This window comes from Rhinatrema bivittatum, chromosome 11, assembly GCF_901001135.1.
Source record: "Rhinatrema bivittatum chromosome 11, aRhiBiv1.1, whole genome shotgun sequence".
In the NCBI taxonomy this organism is placed as follows: Eukaryota; Metazoa; Chordata; class Amphibia; order Gymnophiona; family Rhinatrematidae; genus Rhinatrema; species Rhinatrema bivittatum.
In genome coordinates, this window is record NC_042625.1 from 58,107,863 (window position 1) to 58,134,345 (window position 26,483).

Below are 26,483 nucleotides of genomic sequence, written 5' to 3' on the forward strand. Positions count from 1 at the left end.
AAAAGACCCTTGGAGAGACCCTTCTGCAGAAAAGAAAGGACCAAGGAGACCGGAGCGGAACGTACTGAGACGGCCGACTCCGTACAAACAGTCTCAAAGACCTTCCAAACTCGCACATAAGCTAGAGAAGTCGACTGCTTCCGAGCTCGCAGCAAAGTGGAAATAACCTCCTCCTTAAGCCTTTACGCCTCAGGCGTCTCCGTTCAAAAGCCAGGCCGCTAGACAAAAGCGATCGGCCTGGTCGAAAAATACGGGTCCCTGCCAGAGCAGACGAGGAAGATGGCCTAGCCGGAGAGGTCCGTCTGTCGCTAGGTTGACAAGATCCGTGAACCATGGTCTGCGAGGCCATTCAGGTGCTACCAGAACCACTGGCCCTCGGAGGAGTTCTATTCTTTGGAGAATTTTTCCCACTAGAGGACACGGAGGGAACACGTATAGGAGGATGTCCGCGGGCCAAGGAAGAGCCAGAGCATCCACTCCCTCCGAGCCGTGCTCCTTCCATCAACTGAAGTGGTTGGCCTTGGCATTGCGCAAGGTCGCCATGAGGTCCAGGTGAGGGGGACCCCACCTGTCGATGATCAGATCCATTGCTTCTTACGAGAGTTCCCACTCTCTCGGATCGAGAGACTGACGACTGAGGAAATCGGCCTGTACATTCTCCTTGCCCGCTATGTGGGAGGCCGCCAGGCATTCCAGATGTTGCTCTGCCCATTTGAAGAGACGGCTGGCTTCTAGAGCTACCAGGCGACTGCGAGTGCCTCCCTGACGGTTGATATAAATCACAGTGGTGGAGTTGTCGGAAAGAACCCTAACCGCTTTGCCGCGTATCAGGGGAAGAAACTCCTGCAGCGCCAGACGCACCACCCGTGCCTCCAACCGATTGATGTGCTAACGAGACTGAACCGGAGACCAGACCCCCTGGGTGGACTGGGACTGGCAGACTGCGCCCCAGGCTGAGAAACTGGCATCTGTGGTTACTATCGTCCACTGTGGCGATTGATGAGGCATTCCGTGGAAGAGATGAGGGAGCGAAAGCCACCACTGCAAGGCGGCAGTGGTAGAAGCCGAAAGCGGGAGAACTACGTGAAACTGTTCTGACACTGGTGGCCAATGGGATAGCAAAGCTTTCTGTAATGGTCGCATATGAGCAAATGCCCAGGGGACGAGGTCGATGGTGGAAGCCATCGAGCCCAAGACCTGTAGACACTATGTATAATTCATAAACTAATCCATGATGAAAAAGCAGACTGGCTCAACACTGCACTGCGCGTACATGTACCGCAAAGAAACCTGAGATCTGCTAATAAGGCTTTACTAACTGTCCCCTCTGTCAAATCAGCACGCCTCATGCAAGTAAGGGAAAGAGCACTGTCGCTGGCTGGCCCCGTGCTATGGAACACCATGCCACTCGAAATAAGGTTGCAGAGAAATATTCAAAACTAATCTGAAAACCTGGCTATTTAAACAAGCCTTTTACAAAGATAAAGATAAGGAGAAAAACGGTTGAATGATAAGGACGCACCAAACTAGAAGTTATTACTTTTAACCTACAAAATGCATTTTAATGTTAAATTAAAACCGCATAATATGTTCCGAACAAATAAGTTTAACTGACACACATAGTTTTTGACACTAAATTGTTACCGTTCTATGATGGCACATGGTTAATTTGTAATCTATACCACTCATATTTTTCGTTCACGTGCCTTTTTGTAAACCGTTGTGATGGTTATCTAACTCAACGACGGTATAGAAGAGTTTTTAAATAAATAGATAGATAGATAGATAGATAGATAGATAGATAGATAGATAGATAGATAGTCCCAGGCCGTCTCTGACTCCATCTGCTAGAAGGGGGACATAACCCACTGTCTGGACTGATCCGGGTACGAACAGGAAACTAAAGATTCACCCAGGCCTTAATGGTAGCCCGACAGGCTGGTCGGGTTACATTTTTTTAAAATAAAATGTCTATGTTTGATTGAATCAGGGAAAGGTACCCAGCATTAGTTGGAAAATTTATAAACACCTAAAAATAGAAGCCCTAAACATAATCATGTTAAAACTAAAAATTCATATTAATACAATCACTTTTGTTCCATTTCTCAAAAATAAGCATCAGCAAGACCTCGTTGTTACAGATACCTCTCACATCTGTCAACTTTGGGGACAGCCTTGTTCTGTTACTACCTATATATGCCAATATGTTTTATATGTCCCACCTTGTTAAAATCATAGCACATCTCAAACAGGCAAACAGAACTGCCAGGAACTGTATTAGTTAAATGGCTTAGAAATGTAAATTATAAAGTAAATAACCATCCTCAATGCTGGCTAAAGTAATATACTACATCACATCCTATACAATTGCCTCCATAGGGGACAATGAAATAATCTGTGCACTCAGACTATGAACGTGTGAGGAGCCATGCAAGCCAACTATGTACAGAAATAAAAACAGATGAGATTTCAAAGCAAGCCAAGAATTAATCTTGTTTGAGAAAACAAGCTCATAGGATTAAAAATAAACCTCTTTCTGAATAAAAAAAAATGCATAAGCAGCACTTACTTCCAACTGCAGAAAAAGCTCTAAGAAGAAAAGAAAACATATAATTAGTATCATTAACATCATTTCACTTGACAGCAAATAACCGTGTCAAAACTAGAATTAACATAAAATGCTGCAAAGTATTTGACATTTTCTCTTTTCAAAGAATTGTAAAACAAATCTTTGGCTCCCCCTCAATTATGCATGCCAGTGTCATAATGTTAGTAGCATTCTGTCAATACAAAGTGCTACAACTCCAATAGCACAGCCAGAGTTCCTCTAACTTTTTGTGGGTTGTGTGTGTAAAAAAAAAATGTTCATGCACAATGAAATGTACAAATGTGTGTGCAGTGTTCTTTGAAACTCCATTCTCGTTTCCTTTTCTCGTGTGGAGGTTGTTTAACAATCTCTGTGTGCGCACACACATCCACACAGGTTACAGGGAACATGGAGCACAGTCCATGATTTTCTAACGCATCATTCAGATAAATCTTTTGTATATACACCTATAACATCATAGGCAATGCAACTATACATTATCTGTAGATCTGCACATTGGTGTTATAAATGTGTTTAGACACCTGTACTAGCAAAAGATTTGAAACAAAGGAAATCTTTCCTAGTACCAAAACAAGCAATCCTGACATCCACCAAGGAGAAAGAGGGCATTGCCAACTGGATGCTACCTACAGAAATGTTTGCTGATAAATGCAGCCATTCTGTGCCCTGCCAGAAAAATATTAATTCACCCCTTGCATTCAATAGAACTGGTCAAGTTAGGCCAGCCCAGTGGCTCAGGGCCAGAGCTATTATTCACTGCCATGTGGAAGGTCCATAGTTCCATTCCTATGGTATTCTGGGGCTGAGTATGGGGTTGCAGCGGAGACAGTATTCACAGCCCAAGGTAAGGAAGGGGATGCAATGGCTAGGTATATTAAAACAAACACGTTGACAGAAAAAGACCATATCTAGTCTGCTTATTCACACCAATTATTAAGCTTTACAATCCCTGCCACTACCTCAGAGATGCCCTGTGCTCATCCTATACTGTCTTGAATTTGGATAATGTCTTTGTCGCCACTACCTCCACTGGAAGGCTGTTTCCATGCATCCATTACCCTCTCTGTAAAGAAATATTTCTTAAGGAGGTTTCCTTAAAGAAATAATGCTTAGATAATGGGAGGAGGAGATATAAAATAAGGAAAAAAATCCCAGGATAATTGCAAATGAAGGGGGTTCATCCTAAACTGGAAGAACCAATAGCTCATTCTTTCATTCATAGGCAAGAGACACTTTCACATTAAAAATTAATCACCTTTTATCTAAAACATAGGATTGCCCCTGGTCTTATGAAGAGTTTAATTATCCTGCTGCAGGTTACTACCAGGTTAATAGTGAATATAACAAATGTGCTACTCCCTTAGCAACCTAAATTTAACTAATAACTCAACAAAATTAAGATGAAGGCAGCAATCAGGCGGTCTTCCAGTCTTCTGCATAGAATGTTACATGGATGATTTTTTACCCACCGGAGAGAGGTTGTATGTGTGCACCCAGTGCAAAGAGCTCCTGGCTCTCAGAGAACAAGTCCGATCTATGGAGGCTAGAGTGGCAGACCTGGAGTTGCTGGGGCAGACAGAGAGGTTTATAGATGTGATCTTCAGAGACGTAGTAGCCAAGTCCAATGCCAGTCTGGTAGTCTTGGTGCTGCCTAGAGGAGGAAGGTCTCCTAGTCAAAAAGCACCAACCTGGTGCAGCAGGAAGTGGTCCTGCTCTCCAGGTAATGCAGTGTCCTTTTGCATTGAGGATATTTCTCCCAGGGCTACTGCCCAGGCAGGGTGGGTTAGATCGACTGTCATAGTGGATGGTTCGATTATTAGGAATGTTGATAGCAGGGTGGCTGGTGGGCATGAGGATCGCCTACTAACATGCCTGCCTGGAGCGAAAGTGACGGACTTCATACATTACCTAGATAAGAGTTTAGACAGTGCTAGGGAAGAACTGACTGTCGTGGTACATGTGAACACCAACGGCACAGGAAAATGTGGGAGGGAGGTTCTGGAAGCCAAATTTAGGCTCTTAGGTAGAAAGCTTAAATCCAGAACCTCCAGGGTAGCATTCTTTGAAATGCTCCCTGTTCCATGCGCAGGTCACCAGAGGCAGGCAGCGCTCCGGAGTCTCAATGCATGGATGAGATGATGGTGCAAGGAAGAGGGATTCAGTTTTGTAAAGAACTGGGAAACCTTTTGGGGAAGGGGGGGGGGGGGGGGGGGGGAGTCTTTTCCAAAGGGATAGGCTCCACCTTAACCAGGGTGGAACAAGGCTGCTGACGCTAACCTTTAAAAAGGAGAGATTACAGTTTTTAAACTAGGACAAAGGGGAAAGCCAACAGTCACTCAGCAGCGCATGGCTCAGAGAGAGGCATCTTCGAAGGATAGTAATGAAGCAGGAGAATTAGGGCATCCCAACAACGAGGTTTCAATAAAAGAAAAAGCAGTCCATGTGCCTATAAGTAAAGAATCACTGAGCTAAAAGATTCCAAATTATGCCTGTCAACTGAAAAGCAGGTTGTTAATACAAACAAAAACCACACTTTGCCAAATGCCAGAAGCCTAAGAAATAAGTTGGGAGAGTTAGAGTGTATAGCAGTGAATGAGATAGACATCGTGGAAGGAGGATAAACAATGGGATAGTGCCATACCATGGTACAAATTATATCACAATGATAGGGAAGAGCAACTTGGTAGTGGTGATGGGGGTGCTTTATGTCCAGAATGGCACAGAGTCCAACAGGATAAGCATCCTACAAAAGACTAAATGCACAATGAGAAATTACTACTTACCTGATAATTTTCTTTCTTTAGAACAGACAGATGAATCCAGAACTAGTGGGTTTTGCACCTCTACCAGCAGATGGAGACAAAGCAAACTGACATCACGGTATATATAGCCCTGCAGTGACATCAACCTGCCAGTATTCCCTTCAAAAGCAACTGTGGACAGACTAGCAAAAACTTGATTAAAAATAGACAACCAATACTGTACTCAAACAATAAGAAACTGAGCTCAGACACAGAATGTATTAACACCAGTCTAGGGACTGGATTAACACTTAGCAGAAATCCCTGGAAATTCTTAGTCCTGCAAGAGGACTTGGCAGCCAAGGGCAGGAAGCTGGATTCATCTGTCTGTCCTAAAGAAAAGAAAATTAACAAGTAAGTAGTAATTTCTTATTTCTTAGCATTCAGACAGGTGAATCCAAAACCAGTGGGGTTGTACCCAATCTACTCCCAAACAAGGTGGGAAGCTGCCAGTGGTCCAGTCAAAGCCACACGTGCAAAGGCTGCATCCTGCCGTGCCTGCACATCCTGGAAAAGGTGTGTAAGGAGGACCACATCGCAGCTCGGCAAATGTCGACGGGAGACAACAATCTAATCTCCATATATGACACTGCCTGAGCCCTAGTGGAATGAGCCTGTACCTGAGTGGGAAATGGCTTTTCAGTCACCACATACACGACCATGACCACCTCCTTAATCCAGCGAGCTATTGTAGCAAACGAAGCTGGTTCACCCTGTTTTCCCCCACCATGAAGGACAAACAGGCGATCCGACTTTCGGAAAGGTTTAGAAACCTCCAGACATCTCACGACATGTCTCTTGACATCCAAGGGACGCAACAGGCGGTATTCCTTTGCATCTCTTTCTTTATCCAAGGACGGTAAAGAAATGGTCTGATTCAAATGAAAATCTGAGACCACTTTAGGCAAGAAAGAAGGAACAATATGCAACTGTATCGCCTCTGGAATCACCCAAAGGAACAGTTCCCAGCAAGACAAGCCCTGCAACTCTGAAATTCTTCCTGCAAAACAAATTGCCAACAGAAACACCGTTTTCAAGGTCAGTAACCACAAGAAAAGACTACGCAGCAGCAGAAATGTAAGACCCACCAAAAAATCCAACACGAGGTTAAGATTCCATAAAGGAACCAGTAACCGTAAGGGAGGACAAAGATGTTTCACTCCCCTCAAGAAATGGGCCACATCAGAATGAGACGATAAGCATTCACCTGACCCCTGAAACAGGCAAGAGCCTATACCTTCAATGAATTAACCTGTACCTTCAATGAATTAAGGGCCAACCCTTTATTCAACCCATCTTGCAAAAATTCCAAAATGAGCAGGATCCTAACTGAACAAGGAAGCATTCCTCGATCTTCACACCAAGCCTCAAACACTCGGCAAACCAGCACATGGGCTAAGGAAGTGGAGAGCTTTCCTGCTCGTAGAAAGGTGGCAATCACCACAGTAGAATATTCATGCTTCAACAAGCGAGACCTCTCAAAGGCCATACCGTAAAACAAAGCAGAGTCGGATTTTCGTGAAGGCAGGCCCCTACTGCACCAGGTTCCTGCAAGGCAGAAGACGAAGGGAGGTTTCTACCAGGTGTCTTCGCAAATCTTCATACGATGGCCTCCTGGGCCAATCCGGTGCCACCAGAAGCACTGTCCCGCTGTGGCCTTCAATCCTTCGAACCATTCTTCCCAATAAGGGCCACGGGGGAAAGGTATACAGCAGCTTGCCTTCTAGCCAGGTCTGCACAAGAACATCAATCCCTAAAGATTTCAGATCTCTCCAGCAATTGAAAAATCGAGGAACCTTCGCATTGAGAGAAGTCACCAGCAGGTCTAGAAATGGAAGGCCTCAGTGATCCACTAACAGCTGGAACGTCTCATCTGACAATACTCATTCACCTGGGTCCAGACTCTCCCTGCTGAGAAAGTCTTCTCTTACACTGCCTATTCCTGCAATGTGTGAGGCTGAGATCTCCTGAAGATGCAATTCCGCCCATTCCATAAGTTGGTCTCTCTCTTGTGACACTTGCTGGTTCTTTGTTCCTCCCTGCCAACTGATGTAAGCCTCCGTTGTTGCATTGTCCGACATTATTCGGACTGCTCAACCCTGCAGCCTGCAACTGAACTGCAAATATGCCAACCGAACCGCCCGGGCTTTCAGCTGATTGATGTTCCAGAGAGACTCCTCTGTATACCAGCACCCTTGCGCAGTTAGTTCCTGACAGTGAGCTCCCCAACCTTGGAGGCTCACATCCGTCGTTAGTACCAATCAGTCCAGCGATGTCAGGGAGACTCCCTCTCTCAAATGATCCACTTGCAACCACCAATGGAAGTGAGAGAAGACTTCCATTGCAGGTGGAGCTGAATCAAATAGTCCAGAGACTGCGGGTTCCATCGAGACAGCAGGGAACGCTGAAGTGGATGCACAAGCGCCCTCGCCCACAATAATACTTCCAGGGTTGCTGCCATCAACCAGAGTACCTACAGATAGGACCACACTGTTGAGCTTAAAGTGTTCACCAAGAGACACACCTGCGCCATCAACTTTTGAATACAAGCTTCTGGAAGAAAAACCTTGCCCTGCTTCACATCGAATTGCACACCCATTTACTCCAATGACTGAGATGGTTGAAGACTACTTTTCGCTAGGTTCACCACCCAACTGAGCTCCTGCAACAAGGAAATCACTTTGCAGATCACCAGATGGCTCTCTTTCACAGACTTGGCCCAATCAACCAATCGTCTAAATTTGGGTGTACAAGGATCTCATCCTCTCAGCTCTGCCGCCACTACCACCATAATCTTGGAAAAGGTTCTGGGAACGGTGGCTAGACCAAAAGGCATCACCCAAAACTGATAATGGCACCCCAGCACCGCAAAATGCAGAAAGCGTTGGTGCTCCAATCAGATAGAATATGGAGGTACACCTTGAACAGATCCAAGGAGGTCAGAAATTCCCCAGACTGAATGGCCATTATCACTGAGCATATTATTTCCATGCAAAAATGAGTCACCTGAAAATGACGATTGATTCTTTTGAGATCCAGGATGAGACAAAAGGAGTACTCCTTCTTGGGCACAACAAAATAAGTGGAATGTCGACCCTCTTTTTTGAGACGTAGGTACTGGAACCACAGCCCTCAGACAGAGGAGTCTTGATAGTGTACTCTCAACTGCCTGCTTCTTCTGTGGGGAGTGGCAGAGAGACACCATAAACACGTCCCGAGGAACACTGCGAAACTCCAGCGCATATCCTTCTCGTATTACCTTCAGAACCCACTGATCCAATGCAATCTCAACCCATTTCTGATAAAAGAGAGAGAAGCGTCCCTCTCTCCTGTTCCCGGGGGTGGGTTGGCAAACCTTCATTGGGATGATTGGGAGGTTCCAGTACCCGAGCCCGCTCCTCACTTGGGATGTCTGGAACAAAACGACTGAGACCTGCCAAAAGGCAGAGTCCTCTGAAAGGCATCTGAGGAACCAAGGCAACTGAGGAACCAGAGATTCCCCCCACTTACTGGCTAGCTTCTCCAACTCACTCCCAAACAAGAGCAAGTCTTTAAAAGGAAATTTTGTAAGATTAGTCTTGGAGGTTGCATGGGCCGCCCAATTTCTCAGTCATTCCTGACGCCTGGCTGCTATCACCGAAGCCACTCCTCTGGCTGAGCTGCGGACTAAATCGCAGCCCACCTCTACTAAAAAGGCAGCAGTGGGTTCCATAAATGCCCTGGAATTCACACCAGAGACATCAACCTCCTGAGAGAGAAACAAACAAGTGTGGACCACCAGGGAACAACAGGAAGCTAGCTGCAAAGTCATTGCCACTGCTTCAAATGCTTACTTAAGGATGGCCTCAATCCTTCCATCATGCACATCCTTCAAGGCCACTCCTCCCACCATGGGGATAGTCGTCCATTTAGACACAACACAGACGCTCTCTCACCACTGGATCCAAGGGTACAGGCCCTCCAAGGTCCGACCCCCTTTAAAATTTGCTTCCGGGGCATCCCATTCAAGATCAATCAATTCTTAAATGGTCTCCATAACCAGGAAAAAACAAGAGGCTTTACACAAACAAACCAAAATGGGATTTCTCTTTGGCTCAGACATGGAATCTACCCCAAGGACTCCAAGCATCTTCAAAGACTGCAAAATCAAGGCTAGTAATTCATCTCTACGAAAGAACCGCAACATAGTTCTATATAATTCCAGCCCCAGAGGGATTTCCCCATCCTCCAGGGCATCAGGATCTGCCTCATCATCAGTGCCATCTGGATGCCTGTCAGGTACACCTGTAGCTCAAGGTGAACTTCAGCGCTTAAACACCATACTAGAAGAGGGGAAGGCCACCACCTGAGGATCTGAACTGACAGGGCTGGGCAGTACTCAGGACTGCCCCTGAAGGAAAGATTGCAATCTTTGAAAAAACTCTATCCAAGAAAAGGCAGAAGGATCCATGCCAAGACCAGGAGGCACTTGCGCGGCGCCCATTAAGCTGCCATCCCCTGCTGAAGAGCCAGTCAAGGGAGTTCCAAGGTCAGGCATCCCTCCTGACATATCCTTTACCAAGTGCACTGGAGTTGCTTTATGTGAGCTGTGTAGCCCGTCCATTAAAGTTTGAGCTTAATTATGGGAGTATAGGGATGTAATACAGATTATACAGTTTTGAGATTGTGTCAATAGTATTTTCTATCTTTTTTTTAGTGGATATTGGGAAAGTTAGTAAGTGAGTGGTGTGGACATGGTGCTGGGACTGTTTAATCAAGTAAGTTGGTCTTAAAGGTGGGATATATTATGTGGTATTTAATTTATGGACGGTTGTCAAGTGGTGGGGATGTTAATTGATTTTTCATATATATGTTCTAGGAGTTCGCTTATGAGTGGGGTTAATATCGTGATATTCAGGAGGTGGTTACAAAGCTCCCCAGATGAAGGCCTGAGTGGGTGAAACAAGGCACCATGTTGGGGTGAACATTGCTAAAGAAGGGTGAACATCGCTAAAGAAAGGGAAGTGAATATCATTGAAAAAAGGGGCAGAACCCTTAGGCATTTGAAGAAGATATATGATCTTTAGATTTTATAGAATCAGGTTTTTATGAATGTGTATGAAGTATGAATTTGGGTAGTATGATTGGGGTAATGGGTTAGTACATGTCCATTTGTTTTAAAAAAAAAGTGTGTTTAATTGTAATGTGATGATCATATTGACATATCCACTCCAGATGTGATTGGTATGCACTATGAAGATAATGTGTTTGTAATAAATTTTGTGATTGTTATTAGGGTATGAAATGTAATAAACCAATGATAATATTTTTGGAATAAATATATGCAATGTTTACAAATGGAAGAAGTGCAATAAATTAATAAATAACATTCTATAAAATACACAATGTGTGTGTAAAAAATTTAAAAATAACTGTATAGTGTAGGTTGAAATTAGTGGGGTAAATTCACAAGGTTATGGTTTTCATGATTCCCATTGTGATGTATGATATCCTTTACCAGGCCATCATTAGGCTGGGAAGACCCAGGCTTAGTAAAATCAGATGAAGCTAATTCTCTCTGAGCTTCTAAGCAGCACTATGGAAAGATAATTTTAGGCAAGTTAGCTAGATCTCCGGAAGACTTTGTACCGCGAATAGACAGCTATGCATCAGAATAGACTCCAATGATTGATGAGCATGAATCGATATATTGCATGTGATTTGAGTGCAGGGATTGTACAAAAGGCATAAAATTATCACCATTTGTTCCCTACATTCCTGAGACATTCTGGTAACAATGACCTGATAAAGAGCTGGGATGGCCCCAAGGAATATCTGGTATCTCTGGGGCCATGAAAGACTAAGACATTTGGTATTTATCATCACCTGGGAAGATCAAATGCTAAAGACTAGTACCCACACCAATGAACAGATAATAAGCTAAACAACTGATGTCTTTTACCAAATGGGAGATCAAAGAACTGGTAATGAAATGCCTTTGAAATATCTAACTTGCAGAGAGATATATAAAACACAGCATTTGCTTATTCTAGTTAGGTGAGCTGAGAAGAACAGAGGGCGAATAGCTGGTTCTTTTTCAGAGTCTCTGGGCCTGTAAAAGTCCTTTGGATTTCCTACGAAACTGGCTTAAATGAGGGGGGCATATAAGGGAGGTGTTCGTTCATATGTTCTTTATTATTCTTTGATTAATGTTCTATCTTTATTTCTGTCTCTCCTATTTACCTGTATTGATTTGTGTACAGCTTACTGTGATACTGTATTTAATGTTGATATTACTTTGCTGATTTATTATCCATATATTCACATTTAGTAAACTAAGTTTTGTTTTTGCAATATTTGTTTCTGCTTGTTCTATGACACAATACAAAACATATCCCCACACAGCCACTGTGCACAAGCGCTGGCATAAGTTAAAGGGCACTTCAGGCTGAGATGCCCTAATATGACAGGCAGTTCAAAGAGAAAGGCACTTAGATTTCTTAGCCACTGGCACCATTAATCCATCAGTATGCTTAACAAGCGATTGAAGATGTGCATTCAGCCTAAGCCCCGCTGAAACAAAATTTGTGCGCATAAATTTTATGCGCGCAAAATTTAAGTGTCCCAAGTTTGACACCAAAAAGCCAAGCACACTATCACTGCTCCAAAGCCTGACACACAAACTAATATGCATGAGTGCGTGCTCAGGCCACGTGCAGAATTCGGACGCACAGCTGGATGGACTTGCGCACACCGATGATCCTGTGGAGGGCAGCCGACCGCACAGAAAAAAAGTGCACAAATAAACCTTTGGACAAAGGGGAACCAACAGATGTGGTGTATTTGGATTTTCAGAAGGCGTTTGGCAAAGTCCCTCAAGAGAGGCTTCTAAGAAAACAAAAAAGTAATGGGATAGAAGGAGATGTCCTTTTGTGGACTGCAAATTGGTTAAAAGACAGGAAACAGAGAATAGGTTTAAATGGTCTGTTTTCACAGTGGAAAAAGGTAAACAGTGGAGTGCATCAGGGATCTATAATGGGACTATTTATTTTTAATATATTTATAAATGATCTGGAAAGAGGTACGATGAGTGAAGTCATCAAACTTGCAGATGACACAAAATTATTCAGAATAGTTAAATCACAAGTAGATTGTGATAAACTGCAGGAGGACCTTGCGAGACTGGAAGATCTGGCACACATATAGCAGATGAAATATAATATGGACAAGTGCAAGGTGAAGCATATAGGACAAAATAATAGCTATATGGTGTTAGGTTCCATTTTAAGAGTTACCATCCAGGAAAAGTCTCTGGGCATCATAGTTGATATTACAATGAAATTGTTAGCTCATTGTGCTGTGGTGGTGAAAAAAGCAAATAGAATGTTAGGAATTAGTTGGAAGGGAATGGCATAAAAAAAAAATGAGAATGTCATAATGCCTATATTGCTCAATGGTTAGATCGCACATGACTACTGAGTGCAATTCTGGTCACCACATCTCAAAAAAGATATAGTTTCATTGGCAAAGTACAGAGAAGATGATAAAGAAAATGGAACAACTTCCCTATGAGGAAAGCTAAAGAGGTTAGGGCTGTTCAGCTTGGAGAAGAGACGGCTGAGAAGGGATATGATAGAGGTCTGCAAAATCATGAAAGGACTTGAATTGGTAAACATGAATCGGTTATTTACTCTCTTTCGGATAAAAGCAGGTTTGCTTACCGTCAATGTCACAGACTGCTATCAATGCAACTCCTGAACAGTATTTGAGCCCATTGACAAACTGCAGCTAGAAGTACTTGGCTAGTTAGATGCCAACTTAAGCAAAAAAAAAAAAAAGTGTTGCATGTCATAATTTTGTCCTGGGCCATTGGGGAGTACAGCTGCAATGCAGCTGCAAATTCTTACTTTCTCACTTATCTATTGCGCTTTCTACCATTTTCTGCCACAACTGTATTCTCTTCAGTTTCTACTCAGGATCCGCTTAACTTTTTATTGCAATGTTCTTTTTTAGAAATATTATTCTGTGTATATTAGAGAGGACTGCAGGCTGCCTGTCTTCCAGAAACTGGACAGACACTTAGGGAGACTGATAATCTCAGTTGTGCAAAAACAGATGAGGTAACTCTAAGCCCAAAGCAAACATTTGGAGATATTTTAAAAAAAAAAAAAAAAAAAAGGGGGGGGGGGGGGGGGGCCCAAGTCAAAGCCTTACAACCTTTCATGCACGTTTCCACAATTTCTTTATGGTCTTGGTTTCGTTACTCATGAAAACGCATTGGACCTACCTGCATTTCGGAGCCTCTCTTTATACTGCTGATCCAATTTTTTCATTCTTTTTTGATATTCTTGTAGTGTACCTAATTAAACAAAGATATACGAAATAATTCCCATTAAAAACAAAGTCCTTTTATTTTTATTTATTTATTTATTTAAAATCTTTTCTATACAGTCGTTAAGCGGAGCCATCACAACGGTTTACATTATGGCACAAAAACTGTGTGTTAGGTCCAGTATCTGGAATTCTAAACTCTTAAACAGGTGCCATTAATTTACTGTAACATAGCTTCATAAAAAATATAATGTGGTGAGTGTTATAAGTCATGTCCAGTTTCCTTTTACTCGGTTATGATATATCGTACTCCTTTATTTTGGTTCTTTGTTGTTTAAAAAGAAAGAATAGTTTTAAGGATATGATCAGCATTGAATGCCTTAAATTCAAATGCATTTTCAGCAGAACTGGGCCAAACTGATATAGACTTATTTTTGTAGTATCTGTAAGGATGAGAAAAGAGGGCAAGGAAATTTAACAATAAATTCACAAATCTGTATTATATGAATGGTTAGCAGCTGAATTTCCTATTGTCCCAGACAACATTCATTTTGAAGGTTAAGTAATTGAATCTCTTGGCCCTGCTAATTATGAAGCCGGGTAAATTAAAAGTCTGATCTAAAGAAAACAGTAAAAAAAAAAAAAAAAAAACACCCTACACCTGCATGGTGACAAAGAGGGAAGTTCTTCTTCTGGCCAATTAGGTTATTTGTAAAACAAAAATTTCATCAGGAGCCAGACTATAGAAATTGTGTTGACTTATAAGCATGACATCAAGATTAGCATCTGTATTTTTCTTAAAAGTGCTCAGAGATCTTTATTCTCCATAAAGTAGACACAACTTTGGATTAAAAGTTGTGTCTACTTTATGACACAGAAAAAGAGCATTCTCAGTAGCAGGTCCTGTTTTATGGAATTCACTTCCAGATTACCTCCGTCTTACTTCATCAATACAACAGTTCAAAAAACTATTGAAAACTTATCTATTTCAGAAAGCATATACTTTAACCACTAATTCATAAAACAACTTCCATTTATTCCAACTGCTTCCTCTCAATTTACACATATTCACATGACATAATATTTCCTGTTGTTAATTTATTTGAAAATTGCTGGACATGAATGTATACTGCGCTATGTTAGCTTTTTATTTGTTTTATTTTGTTTTATTTTGTCTAGTTTATTTATTGTGTATGTTTGGTTGTAAACCGTTTTGATTAATTCTTTGAATTGTAAAAGCGGTATATAAACATTTTTCAATAATTAATAAATAATTAATATTTAAACCAGAAGACGGCACTCCCAGCAGTGCAAGCCAGTGCCTTCTAACAGTCTCCTGGGATATTAGTTCATATCTGACAGGAAAGAGTGCCCCTAATGAGCCACCTGCAGCATTTCATTTGCCTTCCAGGTCTCCCATTCAAGACCTGGTCAGGCCCAGATCTGCTTGGCTTCTAAGATATCAAATAGCAATCCAGGGGCTGCAGTCTCTCCCACCGCCAATGGAAAAATTACTTACCTGATTTTTTTTTCCTTAGTGTAGACAAATGGACTCAGAACCAGTGAGTTATGCTCCCCTGCCAGCAGATGGAGATGGAGTAAGGCTATAAATCTGTCACAGTACATAGACCCCTGCCGTGACCTCAGCCTTCCAGTATTCTCTTCAAAAGCCACTGTGGACATACTACTGAAAGGACTTGATTAAAAATGGATTACTGTAACTGTACTCAACCAACCATAGAACACTGAACTCCAGTAAGAATATAGGTACCCTAATCCAGGGACTGGATGAACACGTACCCATAATCCCTTAGATTCGAGGCCCACTCCATGGAAGAGCCAGTGGCACAGTCCTTGGGTAGCCGAGGAAGAGAAATGAAATTATCAGATAAGTAATTTCTCCATTTTCTAGTGTATAGCCAAATGGACTCAGGACCAATGGAATATACAAAAGCCTCTCCCGATCGGGATGGGAGGCTACCCACAGTCTGGTTAACACCGCCTGTACGTCTAGGCGATAATACCTGGAGAAGGTATGCAAAGAGGACCATGTCACTGCTCGGCACATATTTACAGGTGACAGTAGTTTAATTTCCGCCCATGAGTCTGCCTGAGCCTTAGTGGAATGAGCTCTAACCTGAGCAGGCAATGACTTTCCAGCTTTAACATAGGCTCCCGTGACCACCTCCTTAATCCAGCGAACTAAGGTAGCCTGCAAAGCTGGTTCGCCCAGTTTCCATTTGCCGTGAAGGACAAATAGGCGGACCATCTTTCAGACTGGTTCTGAGACTTCTAGATATCGCACTAGGAGTCTCTCGAATCCAAATGACGGATCCTTCACATCCTTGAGTTTATCTAAGGATGGTAACGAAATGGACTGATTCAAATTAAACTATCTCCTGTGACACCTGCTGGCTCTTGGTTCCTCCCTGGTGGTTGATTTAGGCTACCATCGTTGCATTGTCAGACATTAAGTGGACCACTTAACCCTGGAGTCCGTGGCTGAACTGTAAACATGCCATCCTGACTGCCCAGGCTTCCAGGCGAATGTTGTTCCAGAGGGCCTCTTCTTCTGTCCAATGTCCCTGAGCCGTCAGCTCCTTAAAGTGAGCTCCCCATTCCCAGAGACTCACTTCTGTTGTGAGAACCAGCCAGTTTGGGGAGGACAGGGACATGCCCCTGCTCAGATGAACTTCCTGCAACCACCACTGGAGGCGAGAACAGACTTCCATCAGCAAGTGGAGACGAACCACATAGTCTTGAGACTGTGGGTTCCAACATGATAGCGTTGAAGTGGACGCATGTATACCCTCGCCCATGGCACTACTTCCAGGGGTGCCACCATCAAACAGAGCTTGGAGGTACTTCCACACCGTTGAGTGTACTGTGTTCACCAACTGACGCACCTGGTACATTAACTGCTGTATCTGTGTGGTCGGAAGAAAGACTGTGACGCCTGGTGTCGAACCAGACTCCCAGATACTCCAAGGACTGGGAAGGCTTGAGGCTGCTCTTGGCCAGGTTTACTACCCAACTGAGTTCCTGTAAAAAGGAGACCACCCTGCTGGTCATCAGGAGGCTCTCTTCCACAGACTTAGCCCAGATCAGCCAATTGTCCAAGTAAGGGTGCTTCAGGATCCTGTCTTTCCTCGATGCTGCCGCCACGGCCACCATAACCTTGGAAAATGTTCTGGGGACAGTGGCTAGGCCAAAGGGAAGCGCCCTAAACTGATAATGTCGACCCAGTATCGCAAAACATTGGAAACGCTGGTGTTCTTGTTGGATTGGAATATGCAGATAGGCCTTGGATAGATCCAGGGAAGTTAGGAACTCTCCTGAATGTACAGCCACAGTCACAAAGCATAAGGTCTCCATGCAAAAATGAGTCACTTGCAGTGACTGTTGTCACTCTTGAGGTCCAGGATGGGACGAAAGGAACCTTCCTTCTTGGGTACAACAAAATAAATAGACGACAGAGGGGTTAAAGGGGCTCTTAGGGAAGATAAGGCCATTGCAGAAAGACTAAATGAATTCTTTGCCTCCGTGTTTACTAATGAGGATGTTGGGGAGATACCAGTTCCAGAGATGGTTTTCAGGTGTGATGAGTCAGACGAACTGAATGAAATCACTGTGAACCTGGAAGATGTAGTAGGCCAGATTGACAAACTAAAGAGTAGCAAATCACCTGGACCGGATGGTATGCATCCTAGGGTTCTGAAGGAACTAAAAAATGAAATTTCTGATCTATTAGGTAAAATTTGTAACCTATCATTAAAATCATCCATTGTACCTGAAGACTGGAGGGTGGCCAATGTAACCCCAATATTTAAAAAATGCTTCAGGGGCAATCCAGGTAACTATAGACCAGTGGGCCTGACTTCAGTGCCGGGAAAAATAGTGGAAACTATTCTCAAGATCAAAATCGTAGAAAGACATGATTTAATGGGACACAGTCAACATGGATTTACCCAAGGGAAGTCTTGCCTAACAAATCTGCTTCATTTTTTTGAAGGGGTTAATAAACATGTGGATAAAGGTGAACCGGTAATTGTAGTGTATTTGGATTTTCAGAAGGCATTTGACAAAGTCTCTCATGAGAGGCTTCTACAAAAACTAAAAAGTCATGGGATAGGAGACTATGTCCTTTCGTGGATTACAAACTGGTTAAAAGACAGGAAACAGAGAGTAGGATTACATGGTCAATTTTCTCAGTGGAAAAGGGTAAACAGTGGAGTGCCTCAGGGATCTGTACTTGGACCGGTGCTTTTCAAGATATATATATAAATGATCTGGAAAGGAATACGACGAGTGAGGTTATCAAATTTGCGGATGATACAAAATTATTCAGAGTAGTTCAATCACAAGCAGACTGTGATACATTACAGGAGGACATTGCAAGACTGAAAGATTGGGCATCCAAATGGCAGATGAAATTTAATGTGGACAAGTGCAAGGTGTTGCATATAGAGAAAAATAACCCTTTCTGTAGTTACACAATGTTAGGTTCCATATTAGGAGCTACCACCCAGGAAAAAGATCTAGGCATCATAGTGGATAATACTTTAAAATCGTCGGCGCAGTGTGCTGCAGCAGTCAAAAAAGCAAATAGAATGTTAGGAATTATTAGGAATGGAATGGTTAATAGAACGGAAAATGTCATAATGCCTCTGTATAGCTCCATGGTGAGACTGCACCTTGAATACTGTGTACAATTCTGGTCGCCGCATCTCAAAAAAGATATAATTGTGATGGAGAAGGTGCAGAGAAGGGCTACCAAAATGATAAGGGGAATGGAACAGCTCCCCTATGAGGAAAGACTAAAGAGGTTAGGACTTTTCAGCTTGGAGAAGAGATGGCTGAGGGGGGATATGATAGAGGTCTTTAAGATCATGAGAGGTCTTGAACAAGTAGATGTGACTCGGTTATTTACACTTTTGAATAATAGAAAGACTAGGGGGCATTCCATGAAGTTAGCAAGTAGCACATTTAAGACTAATCGGAGAAAATTATTTTTCACTCAACGCACAATAAAGCTCTGGAATTTGTTGCCAGAGGATGTGGTTAGTGCAGTTAGTGTAGCTGGGTTCAAAAAAGGTTTGGATAAGTTCTTGGAGGAGAAGTCCATTAACAGCTATTAATCACTTTTACTTAGGGAATAGCCACTGCTATTAATTGCATCAGTAGCATGGGATCTTCTTAGTGTTTGGGTAATTGCCAGGTTCTTGTGGCCTGGTTTTGGCCTCTGTTGGAAACAGGATGCTGGGCTTGATGGACCCTTGGTCTGACCCAGCATGGCAATTTCTTATGTTCTTATAACACCCCGTATTTTCCTGGGGCACAGGTACTGGGATCACAGCCCTCATCCTGAGGAGCCTTAGAAGTGTAATCTCCACTGCCTGCTTCTTTTGCTGGGAGTGGCAAGGAGACATCATGAACACATCCCGAAGAGTGCTGTGGAATTCCAGCGAATATCCTTCTTGTACAACTTCCAATACCCTTTGGTCCGAAGTGACCTCGACCCACCGTTGGTAAAAGAAAGACAGACGACCCCCTATCCCCTCATCCCAAAGGTGAGTCAGTGAATTTTCACTGGAGGGTTCGGGATGAGCCTGAACCCGAACTGCCCCTCTCTTGGGCTGCCAGATACAAAAGAACTGAGACCTCCCAAGGGGCAAAAACGCTGGGAACTCCTGGAACGACCCCTCATAGGCGAGGAGCATTGTGACTGCTTCCTTGTTATCTTCTGGTAACCGGGGAAGTGGAGATTCGCCCCATTTACTGGCCAGCTTTTCCAGTTCGTTCCTGAACAGGAATGATCTTTTAAAGGGCATCTTTGTAAGATTAGCTTTGGAGGTTGCGTCAGCTGACCAATTCTGTAGCCATAGCTGCACTCCTCTGGCTGAAGTACGGACTAAATCTGAGCCCATGTCTGCTAAAAAGGCAGCAACAGGTTCCATAACCGCTCTGGAATTCGCCCCCAAGTCATCCACCTCCTGAGACAGAAGTAGACATGAACGAACCACCAGAGCACAACAAGAAACAATCTGTAAGGTCATTGCTACTGTGAAGGCTTGTTTGAGGATAGACTCAATCCCGTCTATAATGCGCATCCTTTAAGGCCACTCCTCCCTCCACTGGGATAGTAGTTCGCTTAGAGACGGCACCTGCCAGTGCATCTACTTTAGGGAAATGCAAACGTTCTCTTACCACTGGGTCCAAAGGGTATAGAGCTTCCAATACTCGGCCCACTTTAAAACTTGCTTCTGGGGCATCTCATTCCAGGTCAATCAACTCCTGGATGGCGTCCATCACTGGAAAGTAGCAAGAAGCTTTCCACAGGTAAATAAGAATGGGATTCTTCTTTGATTCAGCCATAGAATCCAACCCATGAACTCCCAGAGTCTTGAGGATATGGGAAACCAGGGCCAGCAATTTGTCTCTCTGAAAGAACCATAACATAATCTGATATGGTTCCAACCCAGGGGGGATTTCCCCATTTTCCAAGGAATCTGGGTCCCCCCTCTTTGTCCGTGCCATCCGAGTATCCATGCCATCCAGGATACCCTTAGTAAGGCAAGGCATGCCTCGGGGTCTGCAGGTAGAAATGGGAGAGGGAGGGGTCACCGGTTGAGGTTCTGTCTGGACAGGGGCAAGTGAGGCATCAGACTGCACCTGTACGAAGGCTCGTAGCCTCTGGAAAAACTCTACCCAAGAAAAGGCAGCCAGATCCATGCCTAGTTCAAAAGATACTAGGGTGGGTCCAGCTTAATTTCCCTCTCCCAAGGATGACCCAGTTAAGGGTGTACTCAGATCTCGTGCACTGCCAGTTAAGGCTGTGACCAACCCATCATATGAATGGGAGGAGCTTGGCTTAGCGAAATCCAAGGAGGCCAACTCTCCTTAGGCTTCCTCACAAATCTGACATAAGTTGGAATCCAGGTCAGGCTGTGAAGACCTAATATGAAAAGCAACGCAGAGAGTAAGGCATTTAGGTTTCTTGGCTGCCAGTGCCACTGTCAGCGGTAATTGTGCGTTCAATTGGCTCACGCTTAAATTTATGCGCACAGATTTCGAATGTCTAAGCGGGGCACGGCAAGGCGCAAACATAGCCCGTGCGCACATTTCTTTCTATATCACACTTTTTCAAAGTCGCGCGCATAGGGACGCAGCCGACATTATGCACACAGCACATGCACAGAGCCAATGCACTGTGCACACTGACGTCCTATGGAGGCAATATGGCACACACAGAAATGTCCGCTAGATGGCGCTGCTGAGGCCTACCACACGGTGAGCCAACCAAGCCTACAGCGGAGCCTAACCCACTGGTGGCTGCTCAACCCGCTCGGAAGCCAAATTCCCCTTACCCCAATGGGAGTGGGAAGGACATTGGTACGACATTCTGAGCACGGAGACCGGGGGCGGCCTACCGAAAATCCCTCTAATCGTCTCTGAGTCGGAAGGTAAATCTTCTTCCATTTTTTTTGTTTTTTTTAAACTTACCTGGGCTCAGCCCTTACCGACATGAGTAGAGATGGTCTCTGGCTGCAGGGGGAGGGGGGCTTTGGCCGACACCACCACACTCTGCTTCCTGCACCCACTGTCTTTCAGGTGCCTAAGCAGCAAAATCCATGCCGGAAACCGGCTACAGGACCAAGGCACACCTCTGAGGGATCTCAGAAATCGCCTCAGGAATTCTCAACTTGGGGAGGGACCTTTAGGTATCACTGCAGGAGAGCGGGGCTCAATTTTCTCCAATTTAGAATGTAGAATTTCTCCTTCTAAAAGGTAAAACAATCCCTATAGGGAGAGGTATGTCCACCATCTGCAGGAGATGGAAAGTAATGGAGGGCTGAGGTTAAGGCAGGGGTATATATACTGTGACATCAGCTTTACAGCCTTACTCCGTCTCCATCTGCTGACATTGGTCCCGAGTCCATCTGGCTGCCCACTAGGAAATTATAGAGGTATGCGCATAATGAGAGTCCACAAGTTCCCTCAGCTATTTGCTTAGCCTTCATAAGCTGTGAAGCAGAAGAAAGATGTGTTGAAATAACTGGGAGTAAGCAAGTCCTGAAGTCCTTCAATGTTATTCTTATTAGATTTGATTACTTACTTTTCCACACTCAAGCTCAAGATGAGTTACATTACAAGTACTGCAGGTATTTCCATGCCCCAGAGGGATTATAATCTAAGGGCCCTATTTACTAAGCATTTTACCATAGAATCAAAATGGGAGAGAGCAGACTTGCTTACCTGTAACAGGTGTCCTCTGAGGACAGCAGGATGTTTGTCCTCGCACATGGGTGACATCACCAGATGAAGCTCGGTCCGAAACTTTGATCTCAAAGATTCTAGAACTTTCAAATATACCCTACTGAGCATGTGCAGCTGTAGTCCTCATCATCCCCCTCTAGGCAAAGTCCCTCAGACTATGATATAGTTCATACATGAAGAAACCAATTCCCAGAGGAGGCGGGTGGGTTTCGTGAGGATTAAATCCTGCTGTTCTCTGAGAGCACATGTTACAGGTAAGCAACTCTTTCTCCAAGGACAAGCAGGATGGTAATCCTCACACATGGGTGATTCCTAAGCTAGAAGATGTCCAAGCAGGACAAAGAAGGAAACGGGCACAGTGCTGAAAGCATCACCTCTCCTATTTGCCTGTGAGGCAGCCGACCTACAAAGGGTCTAGGCGGGAAAGAGTTGGGTTCTACAAACAGAAAACTATAGAAAAGACCAAGACACAAAACCCCAATGCATAGCAGAAGCACCTAAGGCAGGGGAGTGATGCAAAGGCTAGCAAGAAACATACTCTACATCATGGAAAACATTACAAGCAGGATTTTGGATCAGTAAACCCTAACAATGACAGGAGGTCTAGAACCTCCTGGATACAAGAAAAAGTCTAGAGATGTAAATAAAAGAACTCTTGGATGAAGACCGCATAGTTTCCTTTGGTATTACAAGACGATCAATAACCAACTGGGGCCTAATAGCTCTCCAGAAAGAAACTATGGTCCACTGGCATCTGAAGGACAGAATGCATCTGCAGAAGTGTGCAAAAATATAGGGAAAAAGAAGTGTATCTTTCCCTGTATGTACAGTATGTATGTGCGCATATATTAATATAGAAACATAGAAATGACGGCAGAAGACGACCAAATGGCCCATCCAGTCTGCCCAGCAAGCTTCGCACTTTTGTTTTTTTTCTCATACTTATCTGTTTCTCTTGGCTCTTAGTAACCTTTTGGTTCTATTTCCCTTCTACCCACACCATTAATGTAGAGAGCAGTGTTGGAACTGCATCTAAGTGAAATATCTAGCTTAATTAGTTAGGGCTAGTAACCGCCGCAATAAGCAAGCTACACCCATGTTCATTTGTTTACCCAGATTATGTAATTCAGTCCTTGTTGGTAGTCTGTATATAGATTCACTTTTCTTCATTCCCCCTGCTGTTGAAGCAGAGAGCTATGCTGGACAAGCGTGAAGTATCGGTCTTTCTCCCCTGCCGTTGAAGCAGGGGAGAAAGACAGAAGCCTGACGCACGCATCAATTAGGGGATGCGCTCACCAACCGTATTTTAAAAAGCGCCCAGATATGCATGCATATACTGCTATGTGCACATCTCAAAAGTTTCCAAAACAGAGCCCTGCTTGAGCATGATCTGGGTGGGGCATGAGCGTTTTGGGGCCTAGCTAAGAACGCATAAATACTTACACGCCCTAGCGAGCGACGAGGCCCCCTGCTGCGAAACTTTAGTCCTGTTATGGATGACGTATAAATTATAAAATAAAAGGACTGAGCCATTTCTGAGGGTCTGGGATAACTGGGAAGAGTGTAGGAAATCTAACCAGGGGGGTGTTGGAGGATCTAGGTGTTAACTGGGCAAAACTAGCGGACAAACTGGTAAACTGGGAATGAAGTGGGCACGTCCCTTTTAAAATCCCACGACTTTCGTGATAGAAATGGGATTTAGGTGCACATATGCGCAAGCCCAGGCTATTTTATAACATGTGCGCAAATATGTACGCTAATTATCAAATGGTTGTGTCCCTTGGCGCGGGCTGATGCACATGCGCCAATGTACACCCATGTGCCGGTTTGAAAGTTACCATCCCTATTTATATATATTTATTTATTTATTTTTAACTTTTATATACCGACATTCTTGCATTAGATGCAAATACAATGAATACAATGAAACAGCTTAGTTAACAAAGGAAACATAAAAATAAATTTTTACATATACACAAAGGTTTGCACGAAGGGGTATATACATAGGAAGGGTAATTTTAGAACAGCCCATGTAGAGCTGAAGTCCACATGTAGAAAGGACACGCAGATCTCAGCCTCAGTTTTGAAAGCAGACTTATGGACATTAAATCCACTCTGAAAATTAGTGGATATACACAGAAGCCAGAACGGCATACACAGACACATTGGCACCTACTTGGGAGTAAATGTAAATATGTAAGCATACATGTATGCCCATATTATAGAAAATTGAAAGTTTGCACAAATGATTTCCCGGGCCCAGCTTCACACCTGGAACACCATTTTCTAGTATCTGTAAAAGTATATACAAAAATCGCATATTTTTTGTTCATAACCCCAGGAAAAAATTTGTATAAGCCCATTTATATGCATAAAACCATATTTAATGCATGTAAATGCTTTTAAAAGTTAAGCCCTATATATAAAAAGAAAACCAGAGACACACAGTGCCTTGCAAAAGTCTTCACATGCATATACATTTTTCACATTCTGTCTAAAAATACAAATCAAAATGCATTAAAGTAGGAGTTTGTTTCACTAATCTATACAAAATGCCTCTACACTAGGAGTGGCCACTCCAGTCCTCAACAGCCATAAAAAAAGTCTGGATTTTAGATATCTACAATGAAATGCATAAGATATATTTGCATATAATGGAAATAGAGCATGCAAATCCATCTCATATATATTCATTGTGGATATCCTGAAAACCAGGCCTGGCTGTGGCTCTTGAGGACTGGAGTTGGCCACCCCTGGTCTATATTTTCATCATGAAAGAACTATTATAGACATATTCCAAAAGTACTTAAGAATAAAAAAAAAATGCAGACATTACTACTTACCTGATAATTTTATTTTCCTTAGATGGACTCAGGACAGGTGGGTTATGCTCTCCTGCCAGCAGATGTAAGGGCTTGTGTCTTCTTAAACCAAGAGCTCCTGCTTTGGAGGCACTATGACCGAGGCCAACGAGTTGGCTAGTTTAAAAAAAGGAAACTGGCAAGAACAAAATTCCTACCTTCCTGTAACTGTTGCAACTGTCTTTTGAGAGATGCAGTTTGTCCTGATACATCCTAAAAGTAAAGCAGAAAAATAATTTCAATGGAATGACTGATAAATGAAAATTACATTTGTCAGCTTCAAATGCAAGGTCTCCCCCAACAGGAAAGTTATTCAGAACACCCAATTGCTAGCCTGCAAGAAATTTCCAAGCAAAAGAACCAGAGAGGAGGGAAGATTATAGGCTTAAAATCCAAAAAGTGCATGAGACCATTGTTGTCCATATCATAAACAAATTTATAACATGCACAATATCTAAGAAAATGTAATGTACTTAAATGTAAGGGGCTTTCATATAATTGTATATGACCATGGTCACACACAATTTCACAAATTGTCAGAGTTCTATTCATGGCTGCAGTTCAACAAGTGTTTGTGAAAGTTTAGATTTGTATTTTAGATTTATTTATTCACCTTTCCACAGTAGATATTTGGGAGAATATTTGGGAGAATAACTTTCAGACAAGTGTGTATGGCAGCATATACAGATGTATATGACCATGAGAAAACCCTATTGTATGTTTGCAAATATTTTATAACCTGCGCATGTGATATACACACATTTTATCAAATATGTGCATCTCTACCCTGCAACATACACGCATTGAACATACATACTTTTTCTATTTCAAAAATATACACATGGATATATTTTGCATGAAAAAGTAAAGTAGGACTTATTTGTATAAATTGGCCAATTATAAAACATGCGCATATAAATGAAATTAACCAGATTACCAATTAGTCACCAGTTTGCGCAATCCTTCTCAGCTCTTAAATCTGAACTCCCATCCAACCAATAATGCACAATAAATAAATTTCATATGACTTACACATGTTAATTAGCAGGTGTAAAATTAAGGGGGCAATTTTCAAAAGGATTTACACACTTAAAACTGGGTTTTACACATATCAATGCAGTTTATTCGTGCAAGTTGGTTTTGAAAATTGCTACAATAAATGCCATTGAACTATCAATAGGTTTTACACACTAAGTTTATTTTGTAAATGGCTATTGAAAATTACTATGATAGTATGTTACATTACATGCATAATTCCTTTGAAAAATTGTTTCATCTACAAGATGACAAATCTGTTTCTTTTAAAATAGCAAAAATATTTTTTTAGGCACATATGTGCATGTCAATATGAAAATAACTACGTAATTGTTACTTTTATAAAATATTGATTATAAATATTATGTAAATATTGATTTTGCTTGCATATATGCTCATTTTTATGGGCGAAACGTTTTGAAAATCCATCCCTAAGGTTTTACCTGAGGCTATGGGAGGCAAAGTAAAGTGACTTGTCCAAGGTCACAAGGAGTATCAGCGGGATTTGAACCCTGGTTCTCATAGGCCATGCCTCAGCTCCCTTTGAAAATCTATGGCAGGCCAGTACTGGTGGGGATTCTGTACCTCATG

At 42.9% G+C, this 26,483-nt stretch overlaps 1 protein-coding gene across 1 annotated transcript in view; it reads right to left on the minus strand.

The window, feature by feature from the left end:
• SUDS3 (SDS3 homolog, SIN3A corepressor complex component) overlaps window positions 1-26,483 on the minus strand; it is a 195,851-nt gene that overhangs the window by 139,466 nt on the left and 29,902 nt on the right. Inside the window, 4 exon segments of the mRNA XM_029619816.1 lie at window positions 2,570-2,589; window positions 13,676-13,747; window positions 25,016-25,054; window positions 25,057-25,070. Coding sequence (XP_029475676.1) covers window positions 2,570-2,589; window positions 13,676-13,747; window positions 25,016-25,054; window positions 25,057-25,070 — 145 coding nt within the window.